The sequence below is a fragment of the Nilaparvata lugens genome, chromosome 9 (assembly GCF_014356525.2).
Source record: "Nilaparvata lugens isolate BPH chromosome 9, ASM1435652v1, whole genome shotgun sequence".
NCBI classification, from domain to species: Eukaryota; Metazoa; Arthropoda; class Insecta; order Hemiptera; family Delphacidae; genus Nilaparvata; species Nilaparvata lugens.
In genome coordinates, this window is record NC_052512.1 from 33967723 (window position 1) to 33995691 (window position 27969).

General features: G+C 33.9%; 1 protein-coding gene across 4 annotated transcripts; it reads right to left on the reverse strand.

Annotated features, from left to right (window-relative positions):
- Positions 1-760: 760 nt before the first annotated feature.
- On the reverse strand, positions 761-27791 carry LOC111051402. Of its 4 annotated transcripts, none has more exons than XM_039435786.1 (5): positions 27658-27758; positions 11492-11515; positions 7782-7911; positions 3283-3468; positions 777-1014 (listed from the first exon to the last, which is right to left on the reverse strand). In XM_039435786.1, exons 1-5 carry the CDS (start codon positions 27703-27705, stop codon positions 827-829), a joined length of 576 nt encoding a protein of 191 aa, XP_039291720.1. In that variant the 5' UTR covers positions 27706-27758; the 3' UTR covers positions 777-826. The 4 variants fall into 4 exon arrangements, with proteins under 4 accessions (XP_039291721.1, XP_022193607.2, XP_039291720.1 ...); XM_039435785.1 differs by lacking the exon at positions 27658-27758 and adding an exon at positions 23367-23504; XM_039435787.1 differs by lacking the exon at positions 11492-11515 and having other exon boundaries at positions 761-1014; positions 27658-27791.
- Between the last annotated feature and the right edge of the window lie 178 nt (positions 27792-27969).

Consider the following 27969-nt stretch of genomic DNA (forward strand, 5'->3'; position numbering starts at 1 on the left):
CAAATAGGTTGGATAAATCAGTGATATACAGCATTGATTATTGAATCTTTGGAAATATTACATTCTCAAGATTTAGTTAAATTATTCAGAACCATTGCATCCAATTTGGAAGAATTCAAGGGTCATAGTATTAAGTTGCAGCAGCGATACAAATTAATAGAACTTATAAGGTATTCTGATAGAGTATCGCCTTTGATTCTGCTCGGTATCATCTTACACTGCTGACTCCTTTGTCAGATGGTGGTGAGTGGCATTGGTGACGATACCATATTGTCTAGTACAAAAGTCAGAGCCCTTATAACTATCTACCTCTCCTGCATCTATATTTGTGGAGTCAACCGAATCAGTCATAAGAACTGTGAACTGTTAAAGCAGCCGACATTTGCAGCCATGGAAAGCAGAGAATTATTTGAGCTCCTAGAAGGGCTGGTAAGAAACTGGTGGTATTTTTCTTTCAGGAGTCACAAAAATATTGAATTTATTCAAAAATCTTTGCTCTACCGACTGCGGCCAAGCAGGGCACATGCAATGCCAAATATAACGTCACAACGTCGACGCACAATTTAAAAAGGAACATACCTGTCAAATTTCATGAAAATCTATTACCATGTTCCGCCGTAAATGCTCAACATATAAACATTTGAACATTAAGAGAAATTCCAAACCGTCGACTTGAATCTTAGACCTCACTTCGTTCGGTCAATTATTTTACAGTCTTTGATTTGATATTAGTGGAAGATCGGAGTGAATGTAAGAACCATCATTTTCAATATTTATTGATTTGTTATTTTATGTTTTTTATTTTTACTTTTGTTACAATGAGTATTTATTGCTTGGTGGCCCCTGCAGCAGGCATCCCAGGTGTCATGCTGATCATCCTATTGAGTCCATCAAATATACTATTGAGTGGACTGATGGGCATGTTAGCAAATGAGGCTCCTAAGCCGAACATCGGTGAGAAAAGCGCACCTACCATGGGCAGGCTCTGTGTTGAATCCTTCATGCCATTCATACCTGTAATTTGATAGGTCAATCATTTCATTGCCGAATCCATGAAAGCTACCATTCTAGAGCTCTAAGATTAAGGTCTATAAATACAGGTCATGACACTCGTGTTCCTTATGGAGCGGCCATTTTATGGGGTCTTTATGGCGATACATTCGAAAAATCAATCTAATTAAATTTGCTCGTAACAAAATTATGCATTTTAAAAACAATATTCCTGTTCAGATAATATGTGAAATCAGGTTTTTAATTTTTTAATAATGAAATTTCAAGAATAAATGCTTCAATTTTTCATTTATTTATTATTAAAAATTGTTCATATTTTTGTAACTTAAAGATTATGATTCATAAGGCATTGTGACAAGACAGAAATATGTGCGGTCAACTTCAAAAAGAGTTTTAAGAGAGCGTCGGACTTGGCTTTGGTGAAGAAGAAACCAAGCGGTGCTTATACATGGGGATTACTACAAAAATGTTTCCATCTGCTTAAAGAAGGCTTGTATAGAAAAAATTTAACAGTTATAATGAATAAATTAATAGAACATAGATGTATATAAGACATTCAAATCTCTCAACCAATGGATTATTCCTAGATTAATGAAATAAAATTTCAGTTTCCCATAAGGAAAAGAGCCAAATTGATTCATTTTATTTTATAAACTGTGAGTTGCTGGGTCATATGATCTCCTCCGAACAAAAAAGGAATTAGGGATCAATTCTTTGACAGTCAAAAATGTGATAGAAATAAAGTGAAATGAAGTATTCAAAGTATTAACAAAATACATACAATGTACTCCCTTTCCAAAGTTCTTTGCTTGAAGTTCACCACTTGTGCGAGAGATCGCCCCACTGGAAGATAGTCCGATACAGAGTATATTGATTGCACTCCCTAAATATATATATATATAATATATATATATATATATATATATATATATTATATATATATATATGGCTAATCGTGCCATTATAAAGTGTCAATATGAGCTATAAGGTAATAAACTAAGTTTTACTAAGGTGATGTAGGTTTACTAGGGTAATCAAGGTTTACTTTCTAATACTAATAATTCATTTTGACACTTGATTAGCTGAAAACGGTAAAAAATAAAAGTGTACTAGTGATTCAATGTAATAATTATAAAGCTATCAAGTAACTCTGTAGAAGTAATAGAAATGCCTTATAATTATATGTAGGATCATTTTTATAGTTTTGTTGATTTCTTGATCCATTCTCGAACAATAACAATTGAAATTCATTCACGGTACCTATATATATTTTTCAAAATCCAATTGGACTTAGCAATCGTAAAAGTATAATGAGGTCATTGCATTCATCTCTGACTCGCTTTTAGGTTTATTTAACATTTTGTGTTAGCAATGCAATTGGATGTTAAAATTATACTCTGATTTATATTAATTATAAGTACTTAGAAAAAAATTCTAGTTTTGTATTCAAGAATGAATATTCAAGAAATTGTTCGGTTGCAGTATCAACTTACAAAATTCACCAATTAAATCTGATCAATTAATCTAAAAATCAACAATTCAGTTCCTAGTTGGAATCTAAGTATTATTATTCTGTTCGAACAACTTATTTTACAATTCAAAGCCGAACAATATCGCTTGAACAATATAACAAAATAACAGCTGATAAAATTGAAAATTGGTGTACTAGAACACCATAATATGGCGATTTTGCAATGTATCACGGGACTGTGTCATGACCTGTATTTATAGACCTTGTTAAAGATATTCTACAGCACTGTGCCTATTATATTATAGCAAGGTCTATAAATACAGGTCATGACACAATCCCGTGATGCATTGCAAGATTGCCATTTTATGGGGTTCTAGTTCACCGATTTTGAAATTTATCAGCTGCCATCATTATAGATTGAACAACATGATGTGTTATTTTGTTATATTGTTCAAGGAATATTGCTTGGCTTTGAATTGTACAATAAATTCTTCCCACAGAATTATAATATTTGGATTTCAACTAGGAACTGAATTAATGATTTTGAGATTGGGAACTTCAAACATTTTTTGAAGTTCGCCTTTTGTTCCAATGCCTTATGAATCATAACAAGTTACAAGAATATGGAAAAGAAGGAGGAGGAGGAAGAAGGAGGAGGAGGAGTAGGATTGGGAGGAGGTGGAGGAGGAGGAGGATGAGTAGGTGGTGGAGGAGGAGGAGGAGTAGGAGGAGGAGGAGAAAAAGAAGAAGAAGAAGAAGACGAACAAGAAGAAGAAGAATAGTCTAGAGAAGCAGCTGACCTGCTTGCACAGCCTTGAGGTTTCCAACGAGCGCCATCTTGCCAGCGCCTATGCTGTTGGTGGTGAGCTCCTTTGCCATGCTGAGCAGAGGGTTGAAGGCCCCAGTTATGCCGGCCATTTTGGACATGTCCATTCCGCCCGCCAAATTGGTGAGCGCTCCCATCGGATCTGCTGCTGCCGCTCCGGCTGCCCAAAACAAAGTCATCAAATCATTTTTTCTACAACTGCTCGTAAAGTTCTTCTTTACAAACTGAAAACTCATAATAAAATAGTTGTTTTGTAAGGAGCGAGCGATAATGTACTTTTACTACAACTGCACATAAAAAAAGAATTTACATACTCAATTCTCCTCGTAAAAGAGCTTATTACTGAGTAGAATCTACTTTTTGCTTCCTAACCATCCACGAATGTGCAGTAGATTTTCTTTATGCTCACTAATCATCTGCGCATGCGCAGAAGAGTCTCTTTACGCTCGCTAATCAGCTGATGATAAGCAGCTCGCCAAAAAGTCGGATCTTAACCTAAAAAGGTGGTAATTGTAGCTCCGCTGATATAAGTAATTTAACAGGTTCGGGCAGTTGTAGAAAAAATTTTGTATGTAATTCGTGGGTAATGCTTCTTTATCACTCTTGCAAAATTATCACACTCTGCTTCACGTTGCATGATAACTGTATTGTGCGAGCAATAAAGTCGTGCATTATGCTCTTAATACATAAATAGCTATTACGGTTACCAGCTGTTCACTTTATCACTCGCTAACCACAGCGCATGTGCAGTAAGCTATATTTTAGAAAAATGAAATTCCAATAAGTTCATGTCCCTACTTTTTTGCCTCATTTCCAACAGTCGAGCAGAAAGCTTCTTTTTGTCATACTTACTCAATTGCAGCTGTTTTCCATGCATTAAATCGAGCCGGTAAACAGCTGTTTCCAGAACAAGAAAACATGTGATTCTCATTACAGCATACTATACTGTATAGAGATCATATGTTCTCTTTACAGTCGAGTATGTTGGGACTCTACTGAGTACTAATAACATCTGAGTAATTAATATACTAACTCAAATGATTAAAGAACTCATTTAAGGAGTTTCAAATTATAAGAACCCATCTGGAATCTTATAATTTGGGCCTATATTATTTTATTTGAGCTTGAAGGGTCTGTCTGTTATGAACTAGGCAATACAGGCTAGGTCATGTCTATGACCATAATGCGGTAGGTCGAGCAGCAGCAGGTAATGGTTTCTGTTTCCCAGCAATAATTATTCTTTCTCAGATAAGTATGACAAAAAATATTGTACATTACTTGTACGGTAAAGTATTTACCACATTCGAATGATAATTCTGCCCTCAACTACGTTTCGGGCAGAAACAATCATACTTATGCAGTAAATTATCATTACCGGACTTGTTACGTAAAGTACTATTATCGCTCTCGTCAAAATTACCAGCTCCGCTTTGGGCCGTGTGGTAACTGTTTTGACTCGAGCGATAAAGTCGCGTTTCATGCTCTTAATACATAAATAATTATTTTTGTCATTAACAGTATTACAGTCCGGGTCCTGTAGCTTCGCTTATCAGAAAAGGCCACCAGACTACAATAATACCCATTAGAAAACATCCCACATTCTCGAATGTCATGTACCTTTCCATAATCAACAAATGTTATTTGTATATTCTCAACTCTCACATGATATGTGATATTTCATCATTGCATTGTAATACTTAATAATGTATTAAATCAGTCAGTTTTCAGTATTCATATTCATTTATATTCCAAAATAATATTCGAGATTCTTAATATTCATATCTACTGTCTATTCACTTTTCCTGATACCTTTTTCAACTTCTTAAGGATTGAAGGTTTTTCTAGTACATGGATATCCATAGTTGCAAAAATTCTTCAATAAAAATCGGTCAAGTCTTTTGAGAAAATTGTGAGAAACATGGTTTTTTTAGTAATCATCCATCATTTTTCTTAAGAATATTACGGAGCTCCTGTAATTTTCCCAGAAATGAGACTCATTAGACCTCATATAGACTCATAGGGCCTATAAATAGCTATCCATGGTATAAATTTGAAGAAAATCGTTAGAGCAGTTTTCAAGAAACCCGTAAAAAAACATGTATTTCAGTAATTTTTAGCCATCTTTAATTGAATTCTATTGAATTTTTTACTGTCGGATCCTCGTGCTATAAGGACCTTAAGTTTGAAATTTCAAGTCAATTGGTAAGTTAGGAATGGAGTTATCGTGTTCACAGACATACACGCACACAGACAGACACCAAAAATCTTGTTTTTGGACTCAGGGGACAATGAAACGTATAGCAAACTTGAAATTTGGGGTAGGGGAATGTGGGGTTGCCCCGGTAAGGAGGTAGCCCCGGTAAGCAGTCTATATTCCACCCTATGTATTTGTACTCCTTGCTAGCCACACTAGATGTTTGGTGTGAAGAAGAACAACTAATTTTTAGCTTGGCATCAGTCAGCCATTACTCTTTGGTGTGCTAGTTTGTTGTCAAGTGTCAACTGGTTTTTGTTATAACTTTCACATGACTTCCCAGCAATGTAATAGTATATTTCGCACCTAGGGCCGAAAATTAGACTTTTCCGGCTCGAAATCGGTTTTCAAGTCCGAGGCAGTAGGCCGAGGACTAGAAAAGATTGAGAGCCAGAAAAACATTTTTGCCCATGGTGCAAACGCTATTTTTTGCCACACAGAAAAATAAACAATATATATATATATGAGAATAATTGTTTATTAAGCACTTCCGATAGCAAAAATGGAAGGTCATAGCTCTAGCAAATCTGAGGTAATCTGAATATCAGGAAATTGTCCAAGTATTTTTATTTTTTATTCGGATTTGTCTAAATAACCTAGAAGATTATGTTCAATTATGTGGGAGGTTGAGTTTATACTTTTTTATTGTTTCAAATCACAATAAGATGATATTATTATAGTTGTTTGAATTATTGAATGATAAACTTAAATAATGAAAAGTTTTTTGATCAGCTGTTTAAGCTCACTTGAAATTTAGCCAATCTGAATGTCAAAACGTCAACAATGCTTGTTGTCATCGACTTTAGAAGTTTAGGTTAGAAGTTCTATATACTACTCTGAAAAGCGAATTTGAATAGTTTATATATCTTATTTGTATTTCATTCATCCAAATTAAATGATAGTATCTTAATGCAAAATACTTCATTCAATTCTAGAAGCATAAACTGATTCCGTTTCATAAACTATTTTGTAAATGCATTAACATCAAATCAGAATCAGCTGACTTCGAGGTTATTTTACAGCCCTAGGGCTATAACAATTTTACCGGCCTGGTCAGAAAACAATCATTTTCGGCCTCCATATGATGCAAGTAAACCAGCTCATTACATCCAAGTGGGGCGAAAAAACTATTCCTATTCACACTATCATAGGTTTCATGTTGAAATCACCTAGTGTACAAATCAGGCTTCTATTCGATGTATAAACCATCGACCAAACTGATTTTACATTGGTTATCCTAAACGTTTTAGTAAAGTCATGCATTTTGGGTAGCCCCGGTAAGACACTGTGGGGTAATGGCAGTAGGTTACTGGCATTCCCCATCACTGTTTCTAATGGTTGTTTCAAGTCAATTCACTGTGAGTTTGAAACAAACTGTTAACACCTTTATTTAATATATTAATATTAGATTAAACTTAAATATATTCATTGAAATAAACAAATATATATTACAATTATTGAAAAATATCAAAATATAATCTAAATTAATAGAAATATTCAATTATTTAAATAGAATAGCTTTCATACTTGAGTCTTTTCTTCAAGTCCCTATAATATATATTATTTAGATGGAAGTTTGATTTTCACAAAAAAATCATGAATTTTTTTTTGTCAATTATTTTCAATTAGAGATACATGGGGAAAGTCCCTACTGCCATTACCCCGAGGGTTGGGGTAATACCGGTATGTGTCTTCTTCTTTAGGTGCCGTCTCCGTTTCGAAGGTTGGCAATCATCAAGGCGATTTTTACTTTTGAGACCGCAGATCGAAATAGGTCATTATTGCTGCATCCAAACCAATCCCGAAGGTTCTTCAGCCATGAGTTTTGTCTCCCTCCTACGGATCTCTTCCCTTGGACTTTCCCCTGCATAATAACTTGAAGCAATTGATATTTTTCTCCTCTCATAACATGTCCCATGTATAGCAGTGTATGGGTATGTGTAAGGGTTGAGAAAAAAAAATTTCAAGGTACTCATTTTGTCACAAAGTATAAATATACAAAAAAATTATATTGTAGCCTGTGATATGTGGAAGCCACAAAAAATGTTACCAGGAAAATTGTGAGTTTTAACAGAAACTAAAAATGATGTTGCATAACATACCGGCATTCCCCCATTCCCCCTACCTTATTTTTTTTTAGGAAAGCAATGCTTTCCTTACCTATGGTAATAGGTCAAAGGAAGTAATAAAAAATGGTTGCGTAAATTATTTCAATGGACCTGATTTGAGGGCATCCCCAGCTGCGGCTTGCGTTTGAGCAACTCCTGCGGCGGCGGTGTCCCCTGCGGCTTTGACTGTATCTGCTACTGCTTTGGTGGCGTCATCTGGCGTCAGCACTGCCGAGGTTACCTTCATGCAACATATTTCAAGAATCAAGAATCACATGACAATTTTACTACAGTATGGTCCATGTTATAATGGTAGTGTTTGATTGGAAATGGTATTGCTATCCTTGTGTACGTTCTGTGTACAGGAAATAATTGTTCCAGTTCCAATCGTAAATTGTTCCATCACGTGACTAGTGCAAAATGTACCCATGGAACGCCATTTCAAAATCGTTGGTTCAAGCTTTTGGCGCGAACTTATAAAGTTGATTTACACTAAAATGTGTCATTTACTAGCTGCATGAATGAAGAAAGGCTGTTTTACAAACCTACCATCTAGAAAAGTGTAAATTTATTTTATTCCATCACTCTCAAATTTTCTATCGAGAAAAATTAATTTTATGAATGGTTATCAAACATCATATTGTTGGTTATGTATTCTATGCTATGCTATGGTGAACAAACTATCAGCGCATGCGCAGAGAAGCAAGCAGACTACAATAATTGACCAATGAGAGCTCAGATAGTTGGAACTGTACCAGGTCGGACAATTTACCACAATTTGACTGTGGGGGAGGATTTTGGAACTGGAACAGAATCTGTCAAAATTCCTTCCATGGAATGCAGAAGTTTTTACTTGGTAAATTGTGAATCGGACAATTTAGCACATTCCATGTACACAGAACAAACGGGCCCCTTGTCTATCATTCAACAAAACGGATAGCGCTATCTCTTTCTCGCTTTGCTCTGTATACAGATCTTCTTTCAACTATGTTAATAAACAAAATATTTCATCTTAATTATGAAAATTTATATGAAATTATTGATAAATACTATTTCTTGCTTAATAAAATAATATCGGGGACCGAGCTTTGCTTGTTATTTTTAGAACTCAATTGTCTAAAATGATCATGTTTATATTTCACAGCTGGCTATATGTCATCTTATGAATTTTGGGGATGCAATATTTTGATTTTTCACATACTCACTCGCTCACTCACTTTTTTACCATCCACAGCTGTTTCAGCCAAGGATGAATTATCCTTTTAATGTTGTTCAGCGAGTTTTCCCAAGGATGAGAACTAGTGCAATCGAATCTTTATATCATAAACCTACTATGTTCCAAATTCTGTGAAAATCGTTAGAGTCGTTTTCGAGATCCGTTGAACATAAATATTCAGATATGAATATATAGAAATTGCTTGCTTGATATAATAGGATAATTTATTATTTTAAATGAGAATGAACAGTTAATATTGAATCAATAAACCTGAATCAGCTACCGTCTATAAGAGGCATTGACAAGACAGAGGATCAGCAACGTTGATCTCCTATCTTTCTCCACTGCCATCACAATGTGGACCTCACTAAAACCGTAAATTATTATCACCCATAATAATAGATACATCATTGCAATGTCTATAGAAACAGTTCACAAGACACCCGTGTTCCTTATGGAGCAGCCATTTTGTGTTCCTTTTGGCGGCAAATTCCAAAATATTATTCAATTGAACACTTATTCCTAACAAAACCATGCATTATGAATTCTAAAAACAGAATTCTGGTTCAGATAATTTGTCAATTCTGGTTTTAGATTTTTCAATAATGGAATTCTAATAATTTATTGTTCTTATCCTTCTTACATATAGATCACAGGTATAGGTTTGCCAAACTATAACGTATTCGGGACACACAATTGCTTTGGTTGAAGTGTCAAATTTTTTGAACCTTTGGATCCTTGAATTTGTCCCTTCCAAGGAGGATCGTGGAAACGAAAGAATAGGCACCCTTGGTACACTCTGACGCCACTTTTTCCCCGCGCTAGCCATTTTGGATTGACCATAATTCAAATTTATGCATTTTCTCATCATTACTTACAAATGAATGACTATTATCAATAGTTCTAGTTGAAAATACGTGATTGGACAAAACTGATAATACCAATGCTTTTATTTATTTTTATATACTTATAAAATTCGAATATCACTGACTTATCACTGATTATGATTTGTGGAAAACTACTGTAGGCTACCGTATGGATTGCAGTGATTGGAGTATAGCTTCTCCATAGGCCCTATAGGTGCTCACTAAGGAATAGTATTCTCAGGATATTTTTTACTTCACGTTAAGATAGTTCCAAAGTATTCAAAATAGACCATAAGCATTAATGCATCAATACAGTGATGTTGACAAAAGCCATATGATTTTTTCAAACTTTTTTAATAATTTATTCTTTATCTATTTATCCTTTTTCTACAATAATTAAGAACAGATTGAGAGAGAAACTAGTTGAATGCTTTGTTATGCTAATACCATTATTTATGTTTGAAGAATGATGTAGGATAAAAGAAAAAAGGAGACTCACCAAAACATAAAATATGTTTCCAACTCTGACGGAAATCTTTGAGTTTCATTAATGCTAGGATTTACCAAAGTTGGTCAAATAAAATCTGACAATGCTCAAAACATGCACAGGCTCACACTGGACTGGAGTAAATCACCCATAGGTGATTTTGTTTTGTCGATGGGATTACGAACCCATGTTTATGTCCTCAATTGATTTGAACCCGGGCCTCTGAATCATAAAGCCAGCATCAATCGACTACATCCACTCCATAAATCACGTTTAAAATTCAACATCCTTCTGTGCAACTGTGCATTGTGTTATTCAATGGGGAACATAGGTGTAATTTGTACTGTAATCTTGACTTAACTTGAATAACTCCTAACTCAAAATAATTGAACACATTTTGATTCTACATGGTACAGTATACATTCAAAATGTCTTAATATTGTCATACATGACATCAAAACCTATTCAATTTTTGAAATACAGTATTATTATGTGAATTGGAAATCTGGTCGCGGATTTAATTATTAAATATAACTGATAATGCAAGAAGATCTCCAACGTACAAAGATGATCGTGTGTTTTATCACGTTTCGTGAAGGCAATATTATGGGTTTTAGCTCCATGCTATACAAACAAGAGTGAGTTGACTCTTGGTCTGTGAATCAAGGCTGTATGTGTTTTTCACATGAATGGATTTGGAATTTTCCTTTCGAGGCCCAAGGCCCGTATACTTGAACCGTTTGTGAAGTGAGTTGTTGAGTTAAGGCATTGGTTACCTGAAGGATTCTGTCTTGAGAATTCAATTATAGGCTGTCACAGTCCGGGCAGTTTAAACCTACATAATTGTTTTTTTCAGGATTTGAATCTTGTAGGGAAAGCTGGTGTTTTTGATTCAATCAACTGGCAGAGTTTTTTTTAATATTTTTTTATTTCAAATTCGGGAGAGTTTTAACTGGACCTTTAAAAAGCAGGCCAAGGGACTTTTGTTAAGGTAAAGTAGGATCTATAATTCTAAAAAGTAATTTTTTTTATTGTTTTATTATCATAAACTGAACGACCACAGATCAGCAGAGCGAGTAGCCCCTGAAATATTCATCTGATTATTATTATTTCATAATTTCTAATTATAATTCTAATTTTGTAATAAATAATTTATTGATTTGTTTTAAATATCAGAAACCTGTACGATCTCTTTTTCTTGTTTTTCCATTTTCCCACCCTTACATATTTGGTGAAGGTATATCATGCTTACCAATTTGGAGGAGACGCCGATCCTCTGTGAACAGATCATCAAAATAAAAAAATACCACAATTATTGTGGATTCACAATGACAAATATTTGGCTGCTATGAATTGATTCATTGAAAATGTCATTCCCAACAGGAGTTGTCAAATTTGATTTAAAGACTTTACTAAAAAAAGGTTTTACAGAATAAATGAGCTCCCATATAAGAAAAAAAGTCTATTCAAAATACATTACAAATTGAAAATTTATTATGATCAAACAAGGCTTGGCCGAGCTATGATGTTGATACCTATATTTCAATTATACTTCTATAATAGCTCGGCCTTGGTTTAGGCATAGCCTACTCATTGCAAAGACAGACAGACAAATGACAGAGTCTCCACTTGAAACAAAGCTTTCACTTCTCAGTCAATTTCTGTTTATTCATCCCTTATGTTTATTATTTATTTTATGTAATATTATGTGCTATAACTAGATACTGAAGCTATCTGTAATATGAGAATGGATTCAATGATTCTATGAATAGATTATTGGTAGAATGATTGATAAACAGAAAATGGAAATTTAGTAGAAATAATATGACTATGAATGATATAGTATCAATACTGTGACACTGAACTTAATATTTGTTAATGGGAATCTAACTATATCAACTCTAGCTGATGACTTTGTCCATGCCTAAGAATTATTTTTTATTGTATTACTTTTAAATTACTTGGATTGAACTTGTATTTAATTTGTATTGTATCCTCGAACTGGACAATAAAATTATTCATCTATCGATCTAAGTGTAAATAAAAGTCATCTATCTAGGCCTATCTATCCATCTATCCACAGAATAACCTTAACAAGAGTAAAAAAATTAGTAAATTTATGAATTATTATCTGGGGAAAGTCACTCCTGGAGTCTTCTTTGAACTTCTGTTTGTATATCCAAATGCACAACAGGTTACCATTTTTATCAAAACTTTTTTTAAAAATTAAAAATCAATTGAATAAACACTTCAGCACAGATTTCAATGCTATGACTGCAGTGCAAGTGCAATGTTTTGGTCAAACCAAGATGGCCGAAAAGATGCGCAGACCAGAATGCGCGGAGACAGCCAAACTTTGTTTTGCCTACTCCACGATCCTCCTTGGTCCCTTCAGAGCAACATACAACATATATAAATGTTATGATTCATAACGCATTGGAATGAGTGGCTGACCTCAAAAACAGTTTGAAAGTTCTCAACCAATATTGAATCTGAAAATCAACAATTCAGTTTCTAGTTGGAATCTAAATACTCTTATCCTGCCGGAAGAATCTATTTTACAATTCCAAGCCGAGCAATAGGCCTATCCCATTGGAAAATTACTAGTAGACTAACACATCATGCTATGTTTAATCTAAAATGATGGAAAAATTTGAAAATTGGTGAACTAGAATAACTGGCGATTTTGCAATGCATCACGGGATCGTGTCTTGACCTGTTTCTACAGACCTATTGCAACGACTCCTAAGTTCTTCAGATGCAGTGCTATCCTCAAATTCCTATTATATTAAGCGAGCAATAGATGTATTTATATCTTATTTATATTTATGGTTATTTATTTATGTTCAACGGATCTCGAAAACGGCTCTAACGATTTTCACGAAATTTGGAACATAGTAGGTTTATGATATAAAAACTCGATTGCACTAGGTCTCATCCTTGGAAAAACTCGCTTAACAACATTAAAGGGATAATTCATCCTTGGAAAAACAGATGATAATGTCGTCGTCTGAGGATATTAAAAAGTGAGCGGGTGATTCGGTGGAAAATCAAAATAATTATCGCATCCCCGAAATTCATAAGCTGACGTATAGCCAGCTGTAAAATATAAATCGATCATTTAAGAGAATAATTGTGTTCTGTTTATCAATAAATAAAAATAACGAGCGAAGCTTGTTGTCCCGATATTAATACAGTATTACAATCAAAAACAGCTCCAACAGTTCTAAACAGCTAATTACAGTCCGGGTTCTCAACCTTTGCCTATCGGCGGAGGGCCACTAAACTACAATCTTCTTCTTCTTCATGTGCCGTCTCCATGGCGGAGGTTGGCTATCATGATGGCAATTTTCACCCTGCTTACAGCTGACTTGAAAAGTTCATTTGAGGTGCACTTGAACCAATCCCTTAAATTGCGCAACCAAGATATCCTTCTTCGCCCCACTGACCTCCTACCTGTTATTTTGCCTTGCATAATGAGGTGCAATATTCCATACTTGTGACCTCTCATTATGTGACCCAGGTACCTTAATTTGCGCTCCTTGATTTCACCAATGAGTTGCAGTTTCTTACCCATTCTCCTCAGAACCTCTTCATTTGTAACATGATCGGTGTATGAGATTCTCAGCATTCTGCGATAGGTCCACATCTCAAAGGCTTGTATTTTCTTCTCACCCCATCTATTCAATGTCCATGCTTCCACACCATATAATAGTACAGGAAACACGAAACATTTAAGGAGACGCATTCGTAATTCAAGCTTGATGTCTTTTGATGTCAGTAAATTCTTGATCCTGATAAATGTGGAACGTGCTTTCTCTATTCTTATTCTGAGTTCTGAGCAGTTATCAGCATTGGAAGTTACCCGTGTCCCAAGGTACGTGTAGGAATCCACCCGCTCCAAACGGATTCCTTCAGCGAATAGATCCCCGATAGGAGGTTGGTCTTTGGTGATTACCATGTACTACATAAACTACAATACTACCCGTTTAAAAGCATCGAGCATTTTTGAAAATGTATCTTTCAATAAGCAACACATGCTCTTTTGTATTTTCTCAACCTTGAAAAATGCCCCTATTTTGAAAATCTGTAGCTCCAAAACCAGAAATCATAGAATCCTGCGCGACCTCTCAATCTATGTCATTGTATTTGACTGTGTTCATTTTTTCGATAGTTGCTGTAAATGTTGTTATGACTAATAGAGGAATCTATCAATGAACTTTCATAGAGATATAGATATAGGCCTAGAGAACTTTTATATAGTTCCCAAATTTGATTTGATTGATATGATTGTTCTTCACACAATTATTTATTGAGAATTCAATTTCCTTTAATTTTGTAAAGGGTGCTTTTTCTCCAAAACCTCGAGGTTTTCGAAATAAAATGGAAAAATTGGAAAACCTTTCAAAATTTGGAGGTTTCAGAGGTGAAGCCGCCCACTGATGTGTCAATAATTAATCGAATTCAGCGCTCCAAGATACATATAGAACCGAAAATTCCTTTGGGGCTGTTTCCTGAAAAGATCATTTGACTGGACTAGAACAAAAATATTTTGAGATCACTGAGGTAACACATATTCAGTTCATACGCTTCGAAGCGAAACTGAATTCAGATGTGGAAAATTTATTTCTATTTATAATAGACCTATAATAAAGGAAAGAATTGACTTACACATGTCGTATTCATCAGGATTGCACAGTACTTCAAGTTTTCAGACCATCAAGTTAAAGTCTCCAATATTTGTTGGGCTACTTTGCTTAAGTGGTGAACTATAAATATGATCTATCTCTATACTTATAAAATGCTAAGACCCGACAGACTGAAATCACACCACAGCCCAAACTACTAAACCTAAAAACTTGAAATCTTGCACAATTGTTTATGGTAGCCTCAAAACATCCACTAAGAAAGGATTTTCAGAAATTTGCCCCCCTGAGGGAGCTGGACCCCCCCCCCAAATTTTGTACTTTTTAACCGCTTATTTCACAGCAAAGTCATAGGGAGCTTTTTTGTTCAGCTATGAAAAAAACTTAGATTTATGCAGAAAAATTCCGACCAGGAGCACATAGGGGTCCAGGAGAGGGTATTTTTCGAAAATTTTCATGGAAAATCACACTCCAGCCCAAACTACTTAGCATACAGACTTAAAATTTCGCGAAAATATTCTTCAAACATGCTAGATGCAAACTAAGAACGGATTTTGAGATATTTTGCCTCTAAGGGTTTTAAAGGATGAAAAAGGATCCAACTAAGTAAGCTTATGAACATGGTACGGTGAACGCCATATGGAAATGAGATAATTTATTTATTGACATGTGATATTCTAACATATGTTGTAATCATTGAAAATAACAAAATAATATGATAGAAATTCAAAAAAGAACATCTGTTCTATTATTGCTTTCTACCTGATTCCACTTAACCTCAATAATATTGTTCTGATAATTGATAAATATGTTTAATAATATTATTATCATTATTATTAATATAATAAAAGTATTGTTTTGATAATTAAGTATTATGATGAATATAATAATAGTATGGTTTTGGTAATCATGAATATTTCTATTTACACAAACTCTGTATAATATATAATGGTGAATGTGGAACAGCTGCATCAAAGAAATTATCTCAAAAACATATGTTTAGGAAAACCATAGTTTTGAACTTCGTTTTCCTGATGCAATGTATAGGCCTACACGTGGCAAGGATTATAAATTTTTCAGCTAGAACAATTTTTTGAGACTGCTAAATAAATTTGTTGATAATTCCATTCAAAATTCAAATTTTATTGGCATCAAAAATCACATTGGAAACTTTCTTATTAATAGACAACAAGATTACAAAAACAAAATGTCAAACATATACCTACGCATTTATTTGTAGCACGGCCAGAAAAAGACAAACTTGAGTACTAGCCATGAGTTTATTCAATATAACTTATATTTATATTTTTTGATAATATTTTGTGAATAGAAAGTACGAGTTGATGAGAGATGTGAGTAATTCCTTATATTTGATTGAAATGGTTATTAATATTGTAGTAGTCGGGGACACTGCTAAGCAGTCAAAAGTTTTTATTCTGTAGCTAATAAATTTCATACGTATTGATTGTCCATAATGTATCCAGTGTCCATGATGGAAGTGATTGAACTACTCAAAATTAATGGCTTACTGGTCTCTCATAGAATTCATGGTATCCATGGTAATTGAGCCTGTCTTTTTTCAGCATTGACTATTAATACCGTAATGAAGCTCTATTTACAACTATAGCTTACCCGGTGAACTTCATACCGCCAAAAAGTCAATGTATCTCATGTCACACTTGAATTTATTTGCTGAATCATGAAATTCATCTGACAATCAATATTTTCATTTACATCTCAATACGGACTTCCTATGTGCTTAGTCATGCAGCATTCATTATTCCAAAAACATATTCTTCTTAATCAATTGGTAGTAAATATATCTATCAGTAAAGTGTTGAATTAAAAAAAATATATAGATGGGTAAAATCAGATGAATTCATTGTTTTCATAGTTTTTAATTGTCAATATTCATAGAAAATATGAAATATTTATAAATAGGTCCAGGAAATACTCGATGTACGAAGAACCACACAGAATTCCATATTCTTTCCATCTTCCATTTTAGGATGAATATAAGCTAAGCTAAATTCCAAAAAAATGTAAATTATCAATTTTTCAGCTAGAACAGTTTTTTGAGACTGCTAAATAATCAATCTGCAATTTTATCGATGCTGTAATATGAAAACGCATGCAGTTAATATGTCTTTAAATAAAGGTGTTGATATTTACATGATATTTATTCTCTACTATTTTTATTTAATTACAATTTCAAAATTATTCAAGCCTTCATAGAATGATTGACTCACTGTACAGTCAGTCGAAAATATCAATATTGAAATGAGGGGTATTATTGCAAGCTGAAAGAAAGAAAAAAATAAGGTCCTATGCTCTTTTTTGATATTTCTTCAAATGAAAAATGAGTTTTGTGGGTTGTCAAAACTCCCCCTGGAAGGGAAACTATTCATTTTATCCTATCTTTTAGTAAAATAACAATGATTTCTGCGTTGAATAACATCTTTCTTTTCAACAAGAATCGAACTCTTTGTGAATTTACATATGACCTATACTTTAGATTTATATAATTCTATTGATTGAATTCATGAAAATCGAAGTACTTTTTTCAGTCAGTTTATGATTAGTTGATGAAATTGATTATCAATAGGAAAATTATTATAATTTTATCAGTAAAGAATTAGTTGAATGAATTGTCAATGTACTGAGTTTTTGGTCAACAATAATTTAATATTGGTATTTATCCAATCATTATTTTTTTCAGAAGTTATTTCATTTGAATTAGAAAATATTTATAAGCTCCTATCAATAATTTATCATTCGTAATAATGAATTTTTCAAAACATGAATTTAATCAAAAATAAAAAATGGCTCATACTTCTGTATTCATGTTCGCATGTTTTCCACTTGTGATGGATAGCCAAAATATTGTATGGTGAGCTGCACGGCGAATTGTAATCGAGGGCTGTGATTGGCTGAAAAGTTCAGCGTTCGGAATGTGGTGAGGCGAACAGTTAGAACAGAGCCAAACGGCACGGCGAACGGTTCGGAGTACGGTACGGCGAATGATTAACAGCTGATTTTTAACATTATGAAACATATGCTCATGTTCGCTGAAAGGCAAGATATTCGGAGGAATGCACGGTTTGCTGCGCGGTTCGGTTCGGCATGTTTGAACGCACCTTTAGTTGTTACAGGACATTTATACAGATCGCAGGCCAAAGCAACATAATAATCTATTTCCTCCTTCTTCTCCTACTTTTCCTTCTTCTTTTTCCTCTTCTTCTTCTTCTTCTTCTTCTTCTTCTTCTTCTTCTTCTTCTTCTTCTCTTCTTCTTCTTCTTCTTTCATGTATATCTATAAAAGGCTAAGCCCGGACGAACTGAAATCACACCACAGCCCAAAATACTGAGCCTAAAAACTTGAAATTTCACACAATTGTTTATGGTATCCTCAAAACATCCACTACGAAAGGATTTTCATAAATTTACCCCCCCCCCCCCCGAGGGAGCTGGGCCCCCCAAAAATTTTACTTTTCAACTGCTCATTGAACAGCAAAGTCACGAGGAACTTTTTCGTTCAGCTACGAAAAAAAATTAGATCTATGCAGAAAAAAAATCGGATCAGGTGCACAAGGGGGGTTCAGGAGAGGGCACTTTTCGAAAATTTTGATGTGAAATCACACTACAGCTCAAACTAATTGGCCTAAAGATATAAGAATTTGCACAAATATTCTTCAAACATACTAAACACGCACTAAGAACGGATTTTGAGATATTGCCTCAAAGGATTTCAAAGGATGAAAAAGGATCCTATTAAGTAAGCTTATGAACATGGTAAGGTGAACTCCATATGGAACTGAGATAATTGACACATGATATTCTAACATAAGTTGTGATCATTGGAAAGCTTAAAACAATTTCATCAATCGGCTGATCAAATTGATTTTGCGTTGATTGAGAGCGCGAGCTTGCCACGTGTTGGTTCCATTGTTGTATTCTTGGCCAACTCGGTTCGCGCCTTCTATCAGCTGTATATGGAGTCTCATACATTCCGATTAGAGCAGAGCACAAAGATTTTCTTCGGTTAGGAGTTTGTTGATAATTCTTTTTTCAAATTCAAATTTTATTGTCATCAAGAATCACATTGAAAACTTTCTTAATAGACAACAAGATTACAGAAACAAAATGTCAAACTTATGCATACATTTTTTTGTAGCACGGCCAGAAAAAGACAAACTCGAGTACTAGCCGTGAGTTTATTAAATATAACCTTATATATATATATATATATATATATATATATATATATATATGGTTAATATTTTGTGAATAAAAACTATGGGTTCATGAGAGATGCGAGTAATTCCTTATATTTTATCCAAATGGTTATTCATAATATAGTAGTCGGGGTCATTGCAATGAAAAGTTTTTTATTCTATATGGTAGCTAATAAATTTCACACGTATTGATTGTCCATAATGTATCCAGTGTCCATAATGGAAGTAATTGAACTACTCAAAATTGATGGCTTACTGCTCCCTCATAGAATATATAGTATTTCTGGTGATTGAGCCTGTCTTTTTCAGCTTTGACTATTAATAATAAAAAGCGTAATTTACAACTAGCTTACCCTACAAACTTCGTACCGCCAATGTATCTCATGTCACACTTGTAGTCTATTTATTTGGTGAATCATGAAATTTATCTGACAACAATATTTTCATTTACGTCTCAATACGGACTTCCTATATGCTTAGTCATGCAGCATTCATTATTCCGAAAACATATTATTCTTCTCAATCAATTGGTAGTAATATCTATCAGTAAAGTTTTGAATTGAAAAAAAGAAAGGTTAAATCAGTGTTTCAAAGATGAATTCAATGTTCTCATAGCTGTAGATAGTCGATATATGGTCCAGGAAATATGCAATGTACGATGAATCACACATATATTAATATTCAATGTATATATCTAGTCTATATATCACACATATATTAATTTTTGAATCACACATATATTCCATATTCTCCCCTTTTTAGGATGAATATAAGCTAAGCTGGATTCAGAAAAATTAAAATTATTCTTTCATTCTTCAGTAATTAATGAATACAATATGAACAACTCTCTTTCATCAGGTTAATAATTTTTTTTCAACATTTTCCAGTTTCTCAATGATAGGGGAGTGATAATTATTTGTATAGGTCTTCTAAGGAACCATTATCAATAGCTGATACCAATCAACTACACTTCAACTCCAAACTACCGTTTTAATACCAGTACGCAATTTATCATAGGGTGACGTGTTTATTATAGCTGGTAACTTTAGATGCTCAATCATATCACAATAATATGATCTTGAATCAAGATCATCTTTCCGCTCTTCGGTAGCCGCTCGGCCGAAAATCTCGAAAACATAGGTCTGTAAATGGATTAATAAATAGTTATTATTAGCCCCCTATTGAAATTTCTGTTCAGAAACCATCCCCAATATTCACACAACATATTCCCAAAGTTTCATGCCATTATTATGTCAAGTAGTTTTCAAGTCTACAGGGAAAAAACAAACACACAAACAGACATTCATTTTTTTATAAATAGATTTCCATTCGGCTCGAACAAAAGCCTCTCTCAATGAAGGTAGAATGATAAGGATCCAGTTCTGTTGTTTTAACATTTTTCCAAATCACTTTCAAAAAGTTCATGTAGTACCTACTAATGTGTTTGAGACACTTCTGGCGCTATCATAGTTTCACCACTATTCTGTTCCACAGTCCTACCTCTTGCAGTCGTTAACTATATCTATAATAATATTATATAAAGTAAAGAGCTGGCTTATGCACGTACGGGATAGGAAAATTATGTTTGACGCATCATCACGTCTGAACTACTGGACTAATTAACTTGAAATTTTGCATATAGATTCTTTATTAACCAAGGATGGTTATAGGCCTATTTTTAATTCTTCAAAATTTCATTACGTCAAGTTTTACACAGATCCTTGCGAAGCACGGGTTCCTGCTAGTCTACCTATAATAATAATTATAATATAGGAACAAGGATTGTACATGTGGCCTACGGGATAGGAAATACATGAATGACGCTTCTTCACCTATGAACTACTGAGCTGATTAACTTGGAATTTTGCATTTAGATTTTCAATCTACCGAGGAATAGGCGTATTTCGAGTTTTTCAGGTCTTCAATTTTCGTCAAGCTTCCAGTTTGTTAAGCTGCGTTTACACCGGAGTTAATAACACGATTTATTAACCAAAAGTTATCAACTTGACTGAATCGTCAAAAATTTCTCTTGACAAAAGTTATTAATAACTCATTTAACAGAAAATTCCTTGTTATTGACAAGATCCTGTTATCAATATAATTGACTTCCATATGATTTCATTCAACGAGACTATTCATATGATATAACAGCCGGGATAAAAAGCAAAAAATTGTCTTCAAATTTGAATTGAAACATGTGTGTGATCATTAAAATAATGATCTTCATCTGATCTAATGTGAATAAATTATAATGCGTTTACACCAGAGTTTAAAACAAAAGTTTTCAACATAGTTAATAACATTTTCTTTTGGCTGCTAGTTTTGTTATCAACAAAATTTAATAATTTAATCACGTGTTTTGTCTGCAGCTGTAGTTATTAGGGAACAGCTGTGGTTGTAGGGTAGGGATGCTGGGCGAGGGGTTTGCGGGGGAGATAGTAACCTGTTATTAACAAAAGTTACCGACTCTCGATGGATAACATAAATCTTGTTAATAACAAGAAATTTTCTGTTGAAAACACGAGTTATCAACTTTTTTTTGTCGATTCAGTCAAGTTGACAACTTTTTATTGATAACTCATGTTATCAACTCCGGTGTGAACCCAACTCAAATGATGTTATTAGCTTTTGTAATTAACATCAGTTGATAACAAAAATGTTAAAAACTTGTGCTATTAACTCCGGTGTAAATGCAGCTTACAGTACTTTGCTTGAGAGTGCTAGTCATGGATAAAATAGTGTATCCACTATAAGTGGTGTTATCTTCTATCTTCTTATTCTAATGCTGTCAATATCTTCCTCTTCTATATTCATACTATATGTACGGGAAACTAGATAAATGTTTGACGCGAACGCGTCTGAAACGAATTTATGCAATTTGTGATGCAACTTTTATAAAAAATAAAGGTCCGAATCGTTTTTGTTTAGTAAATTATAACCGTTGTTAATATTGTTTTTATATCAGCTTGGAACTGTAAAACTAACTTCAACCTATTAGTGGTTTGAACAGAACCTTGCGTAGCACACACACACACACACACACACACACACACACACACACACACACACACACACACACACACACACACACACACACACACACACACACACACACACACACACACACATCGATTCTTAAGGTGTGTACAGATATACGCGCCGCGAACATGAGCAATTCACTTTTAATCAGCTGACTATATCTGTATTTTTACAGAAACGGTAAGATACAGATATAAAATGCTTGGCATTAGCTGATTGGAAGTGAATTGCTCATGTTCGCGGCGCGTAAATCTGTACGCACCTTAAAATCTGTACGATTTTTGCCGTCCTTATGAATTCTATCATATTAGACGGAACTTAATGTTCCATACACATGAATTCAGGTGAAATTTTTAGTCCAAATATTTGAAAACATATTCTAATAAATTTCAGATTGTTTACATATCAAAGTGAATAACAAAATAACACTCACTAATCACCTAGAACTGTAAAATGATGATAACTTTGAATATTATGATATATACCATCTCATGTCAACAAATCAGATTATTTTGATCGAGTAAATTAAAATTTCTAGATTTCTCGCGAGATAAGGTAAGCTAATTGCAAAGACCTTAAAGAGATATAGACCCACAATGCCTATGCCTTCCCAATGATAGTTCTTACTTGAAATTGAAGGCCGCCATTGGGGTATTCTAGCACGAGATATTATATCTATAATTATAGTTGTAATATTATAGATTACAAAGGCATCAGTATGTAATAATCTTATAGGTTGCCCCCTCAATGGCCGATTTCAATTCCAAGTACGACACTGGCGCTGCATGTGAGTCTATGCATAATTATCTAAGGACTTTGGCTAATTGATTACATAGCTGATCTCTCACACAGGCACACGCATCTTCTGTTATTGACAGACGGCGAAATCATCATCTGTTTTTCCAAGGATGAATTATCCTTTTCATGTCCTTCAGCGAGTTTTCCCAGGGATGAGACCTAGTGCAATCGAATTTTGATATCATAAACCTACCATATTCCAAATTTCGTGAAAATCGTTAGAGCCGTTTTCGAGATCCGTTAAACATAAATATTCAGATAACCAGATATAAAAATTGAAAAATATAAACAGATATACAGAAATCGCTCGCTTAATATAATAGGATAGAGTTAATTGTAACGGTAAAAAATCGATGTGTGTGTAGCTAGCCTAATAAGTAAGTTTACAATGAGATGGAATTTTAACGTACCTGATGTGCTAACAATCCAGCTACCAAAGTAACTATGAAGAATTTCATTATATCAACGCTGAAACTATAGGCCTACTCCAGAAAACACGAGTCAGAACTTGACAGAGGAGTGGAAGCATTTATATGGGCCTATTCCTCACGTATTCTTTTGATAAGCCAATGGAAGCAGAAACACACAAGGTGATGAAAAAATGAGCCAATACAAAAGTGTTGACGTATATCACAACAGTCTTTTCAAGCTATCACGATTAATAGACATCTGATTAAATACAGCAACAATTGTCAAGTATCATACAAACAGCTTCTGGTTTGTGGTTATCAAATAACATGAGTAATAAAATATTTGGCCAGACATAAATCAAACGTAGCGTCATGCTCTCAACAATGTAAAAATTTAAAAATCAAGTTTCAATTGCGTATTTCATCAACTTGGAATATATTTCTATCATTGATGAAGGATAAACTCTCTGATCGAACAATTATATAAATAATCAGCCGATTGCTATTTAAGTAATCCATGATATGGGAAAAAGTTCATGTTAACTGGTTTCCAAGTTATATACAGAGTGTTTACTAAATCCCTACCAATACTCTAGGACATTGTTTCTGGGTGAAAAACATATCTAAATATCATATTTAAATTGTCCGTAATTCTTCAGTTATTTTACTTTTTTCACCTATTATTTTTTTTCTAAATAATGGTTAAACATACGAAAATGGAACTTCGCACAATCATTTACTGTATAACAACTAGACAAAGCTAGAAAAAAAATATGATAATTTTTCAAATTCATAAAACAAAATAGCGGCCATTTAAAATTTTGTTTCTCAAATAACTCAGGAACCGAATTCACAAGAGTAATTTTTTTTCAGTAAATTTGATTGCCTATCGATTGGTACCAGATTTGTAGGATTGGATCAATATTAGCTGAGATATGGCAACTTTAATGGTTGCTGACCCACCTTTAGAGGGTTATGTAACGTTATTTTATTGTTTGGAATGACCTAAAATCTCTTTCAATTAACATGAAATGCAAATAGAGATTGTTGCATCATTGAGGCGACTCTGTCAGCATGCCTTGGTTTGCACTGCAACAAACTTTAAGTGGTCACCTACAACTAAGGCTGTCATATCTCAGTTAATATTGGTCCAATCTTACAAAATCAGGTACCAATCGATAGGTAATTACATTTAATAAAAAAAGTTACTCTTGTATAGTTTTTGTAAAACCAACGGTTTCTGAGAAACAAAATTTCAAATGGCCGCTATTTTGTTTTATGAATTTGAAAAATAATCATAATTTTTTTCTAGCTTTGTCTAGTTGTTTTAAATGATTGTGCGAAGTTCCAATTTCGTATGTTTAACCATTATTTAGGAAAAAAATGAAAGGTGAAAAAAGCAAAATGGCCGCTGTGTGAGTAACTGAAGACTTCCGGACAATTTAAATATGATATTTAGATATGTTTTTCACCCAGGAACAATGCCCTAGAAAATTGGTAGGCAGTTCGTAAACACCCTGTGTAAACATTTTTGGAATACTTGGGCATTTTTTGCTAGTAGAGCGCTCATTGGTCAGCAGCTCTTGACAATCTTAGGGCTCCACACACACTTTATGACTTTGAACTTCTGAGAGGCCAAACTATGCTCTTCCGACCGATATGAAACTTGAAAATTATTAGTGATCAGCATCATAGCTTTCATCGCTATCTTTTGAACTAAAAATTTCTCATGCACGTCAAAACTTTCATGTTCTCATCTTTAAATGTCTCGAAATTGACAAGCATAATCGTTAATTTATCAGAAAATAGCTATCGATCGAATGAGAATTAATCAGCAACAAATTGAGAGGAGACATTCTTCCCTTATTTTGATAATAAAATCTTACCTTTTACTACATTCCGTCATTTTGAGAGAAAACAATTCAAAAGAGAAGTGAGTTTTCGTGATTTTCTGATTTTATGAAAACATATTAATCCCCTCTAACCCTTCAACCCTGGAACGTTTTCAGAGGGTAGCAGATACCAGTAAATGTAATATAAATGGTTTATTCTTGTTCAAAGTAATCAATTAGTTGCTCAATTAAGTTTAGTTTTTCTATGATAAACTCTATTTTCCTTTTCCTTCTAATATGTTCATCATCGTTGTTTGAAATCACTGCCGGCGCACAAGTTGTTCTATGCCGGTAGTGCCGTAATGTAATTGATAATATTTATTTTTTATCAATTAATTAATTTTTTTTCGGAGGAGACGATAAGTCGTCGGTTCCGACTACCTGAAAAGTAGTAGTCATCTCTCATCATCATTCCTCTAACTCATTACACGCACACGCACAAGCCTGAAAGCTTATGTGGGCATCAAATCAAATCAATTTATTCTCACAATTTACAAATAATACAGTATATTTACAGTACATTAATATATACCCTTACGTTGTGAGAGAATAACATGTAGGCTTAAGCCTGTGTTTGTGAGGGCCTGGCGTAATTCGCTGAATTTAAAATCGATAAACTAAATTATGAAAATTAATATTATATTAAACTAAAGTTGAGAAAAATACAGATAAAATATATGATATGAATAAATGTTGATATTATAGAAAAAAAAACAAATAATTGGCTGCAGAAACAGCCAGTTATAATTAATGACCAAAAAATTAGTAAAAATAAAAAGATACTACACTATAGCAATGCAATTAAATACTAAAGGGCCCCATACACTTTGGAACTTGGATCGGCCAACTTGGTTTGGGGAACCAAGTTCGTGTAGGATTTGGCCACACACTGTAGTGGGGAGAGCGAACAACCGTTCGTTACTTCAGTGTCTTTCGGGGTCTAGAGATGAGTGTTTACAGCTGCTGTGGGGAGGAAATATATTGAATATATATAGATAGAATATATCGCCCTGGCGGAACGAACCGAACAAAGTATTTAATCCAGATTGAAGACCAAGTTCGTCACGAATTTGGTTCGCGGTTCGCCAATTTTCCACATACACTGGGGAACTTGGTTCGCAAGAACCAAGTTCGCCGATTCAAGTTCCCTAGTGTATGGGGCCCTTTTGTTAGTTATAAAGAATTTTCAAAAATCTAAAATGAATGATGGTGATGACGATGGACGATCTAATCAAAAACATTTAATATTATAACAGTCAACTACACTGTCTACAAAAAAAAAATAATAATAATAATAAGCACTATGGGATTTGGATTCCGAAGGACCACAGACAAGTTCCACATTTCCTACCTATTTACAGAGAGAAGCACGCGTTCAGACTCCTCTTGGTCACTTATAATTAACCACTTTTCAACAAGTCGCTTATACTGGCGTGATCTGTAATTTTGAAATGTTTTGAGATAGTCAGGCATGTTTCTAAGTATTATCAACCTCGGTATAATCTGTGATTTCTTTCATGGCAAAAATAAATTTGAATTATAGTTTATTCAATGATTAAATTGTTGCTCAAATTGTTTCAAGAGTTAAATAATAATATGGGGAAAGGAAAAATTTATACAAAATTTAACTCTCTCAAGATAAAATTTCATCCTTTACAAGGGTCTAATTGAAAACTTGACCTAATGGATTCTTGAAGAGTTCAAAATAGACCCATAACCATCCTCGTTAAGTTACGAATCTATATGCTAAATTTCAAGTTAATCAGTCCAGTAGTTCAGACTTGATGATGCGTCTTTCGTGAATTTCCTATCCTCTACGTGTATAAGCCCAATTCTTTCCTTTATTATATTATAATATCGGAGACCGAGCTTCGCTCTTGAGTACAAAAGCATAAAAAATGTATTACGAAAGAAGAAATTATAATAGCATTCATACAGAAATGTTCTATCCAATCACAGTGGATTGAGATTAATTCCCAAAGGAATGCAAACATTTCCCTCACAAAGACTCAGTTGCACAAAAGCCGGCTAAATTTTAATCCTGAATATGATCACGTGAGCCAAATCAGAGAAGACCATTTCCCACTCACTTCCATCACCAACAGACGACGAAATAATTATTATCAGCTGTTTTTCCAAGGATGATTAATGATCATCCTTTTAATGTCTTTCAGCGAGTTTTCCAAGGGATGAAAACTCCTAGTTCAATCGAATCTTCATATTATAAACCTACTATGATCTGAATTTCGTGGGAATCGTTAAAGCCGTTTTCGAGATCCGGTGAAATACAAACATATAAACATCCAAACATCTAAACATATAAACAGAAATTGCTCGTTTAATAATATAGGATAGATTATATTTCTCATTATCTGTACAGCTAATAATGATTTACTCACCTGAGTGATGATTAGAAGTCCCAAAAACACGATTGGAATTGTAATCATTGTTTACAGATCAATTACGGTACTGGATGAAGCTCAGAGATTGTAATTTAGTAACAACACTCGGGTTCAACATTCTGCTTTATATAGGCATCTCATTCTGTTTTTTCATAAAGTCATCTCAAATGTCATGCTTTTGACATGCATGATATGCATGAATATTCAGTCTAGGCTGATTGCTAATGACAATGTTTCCACAGTGACATTGGATTACATCTACACATATTCCTTCAAATCAATGTCATCTGAACAGACATGAATTTTATC

Excerpts from the sequence above, each read along its gene's own strand:
- LOC111051402 (XM_039435786.1), bottom strand. The coding sequence starts at position 27,705 with ATGATTACAATTCCAATCGTGTTTTTGGGACTTCTAATCATCACTCAG. Across the intron at positions 7,912-11,491 it reads TCGGCGTCTCCTCCAAATTG|GTAACCTCGGCAGTGCTGAC; the intron begins GTAAGCATGATA and ends TGTTGCATGAAG. Across the intron at positions 1,015-3,282 it reads CCTCAAGGCTGTGCAAGCAG|GTATGAATGGCATGAAGGAT; the intron begins GTCAGCTGCTTC and ends ATCAAATTACAG.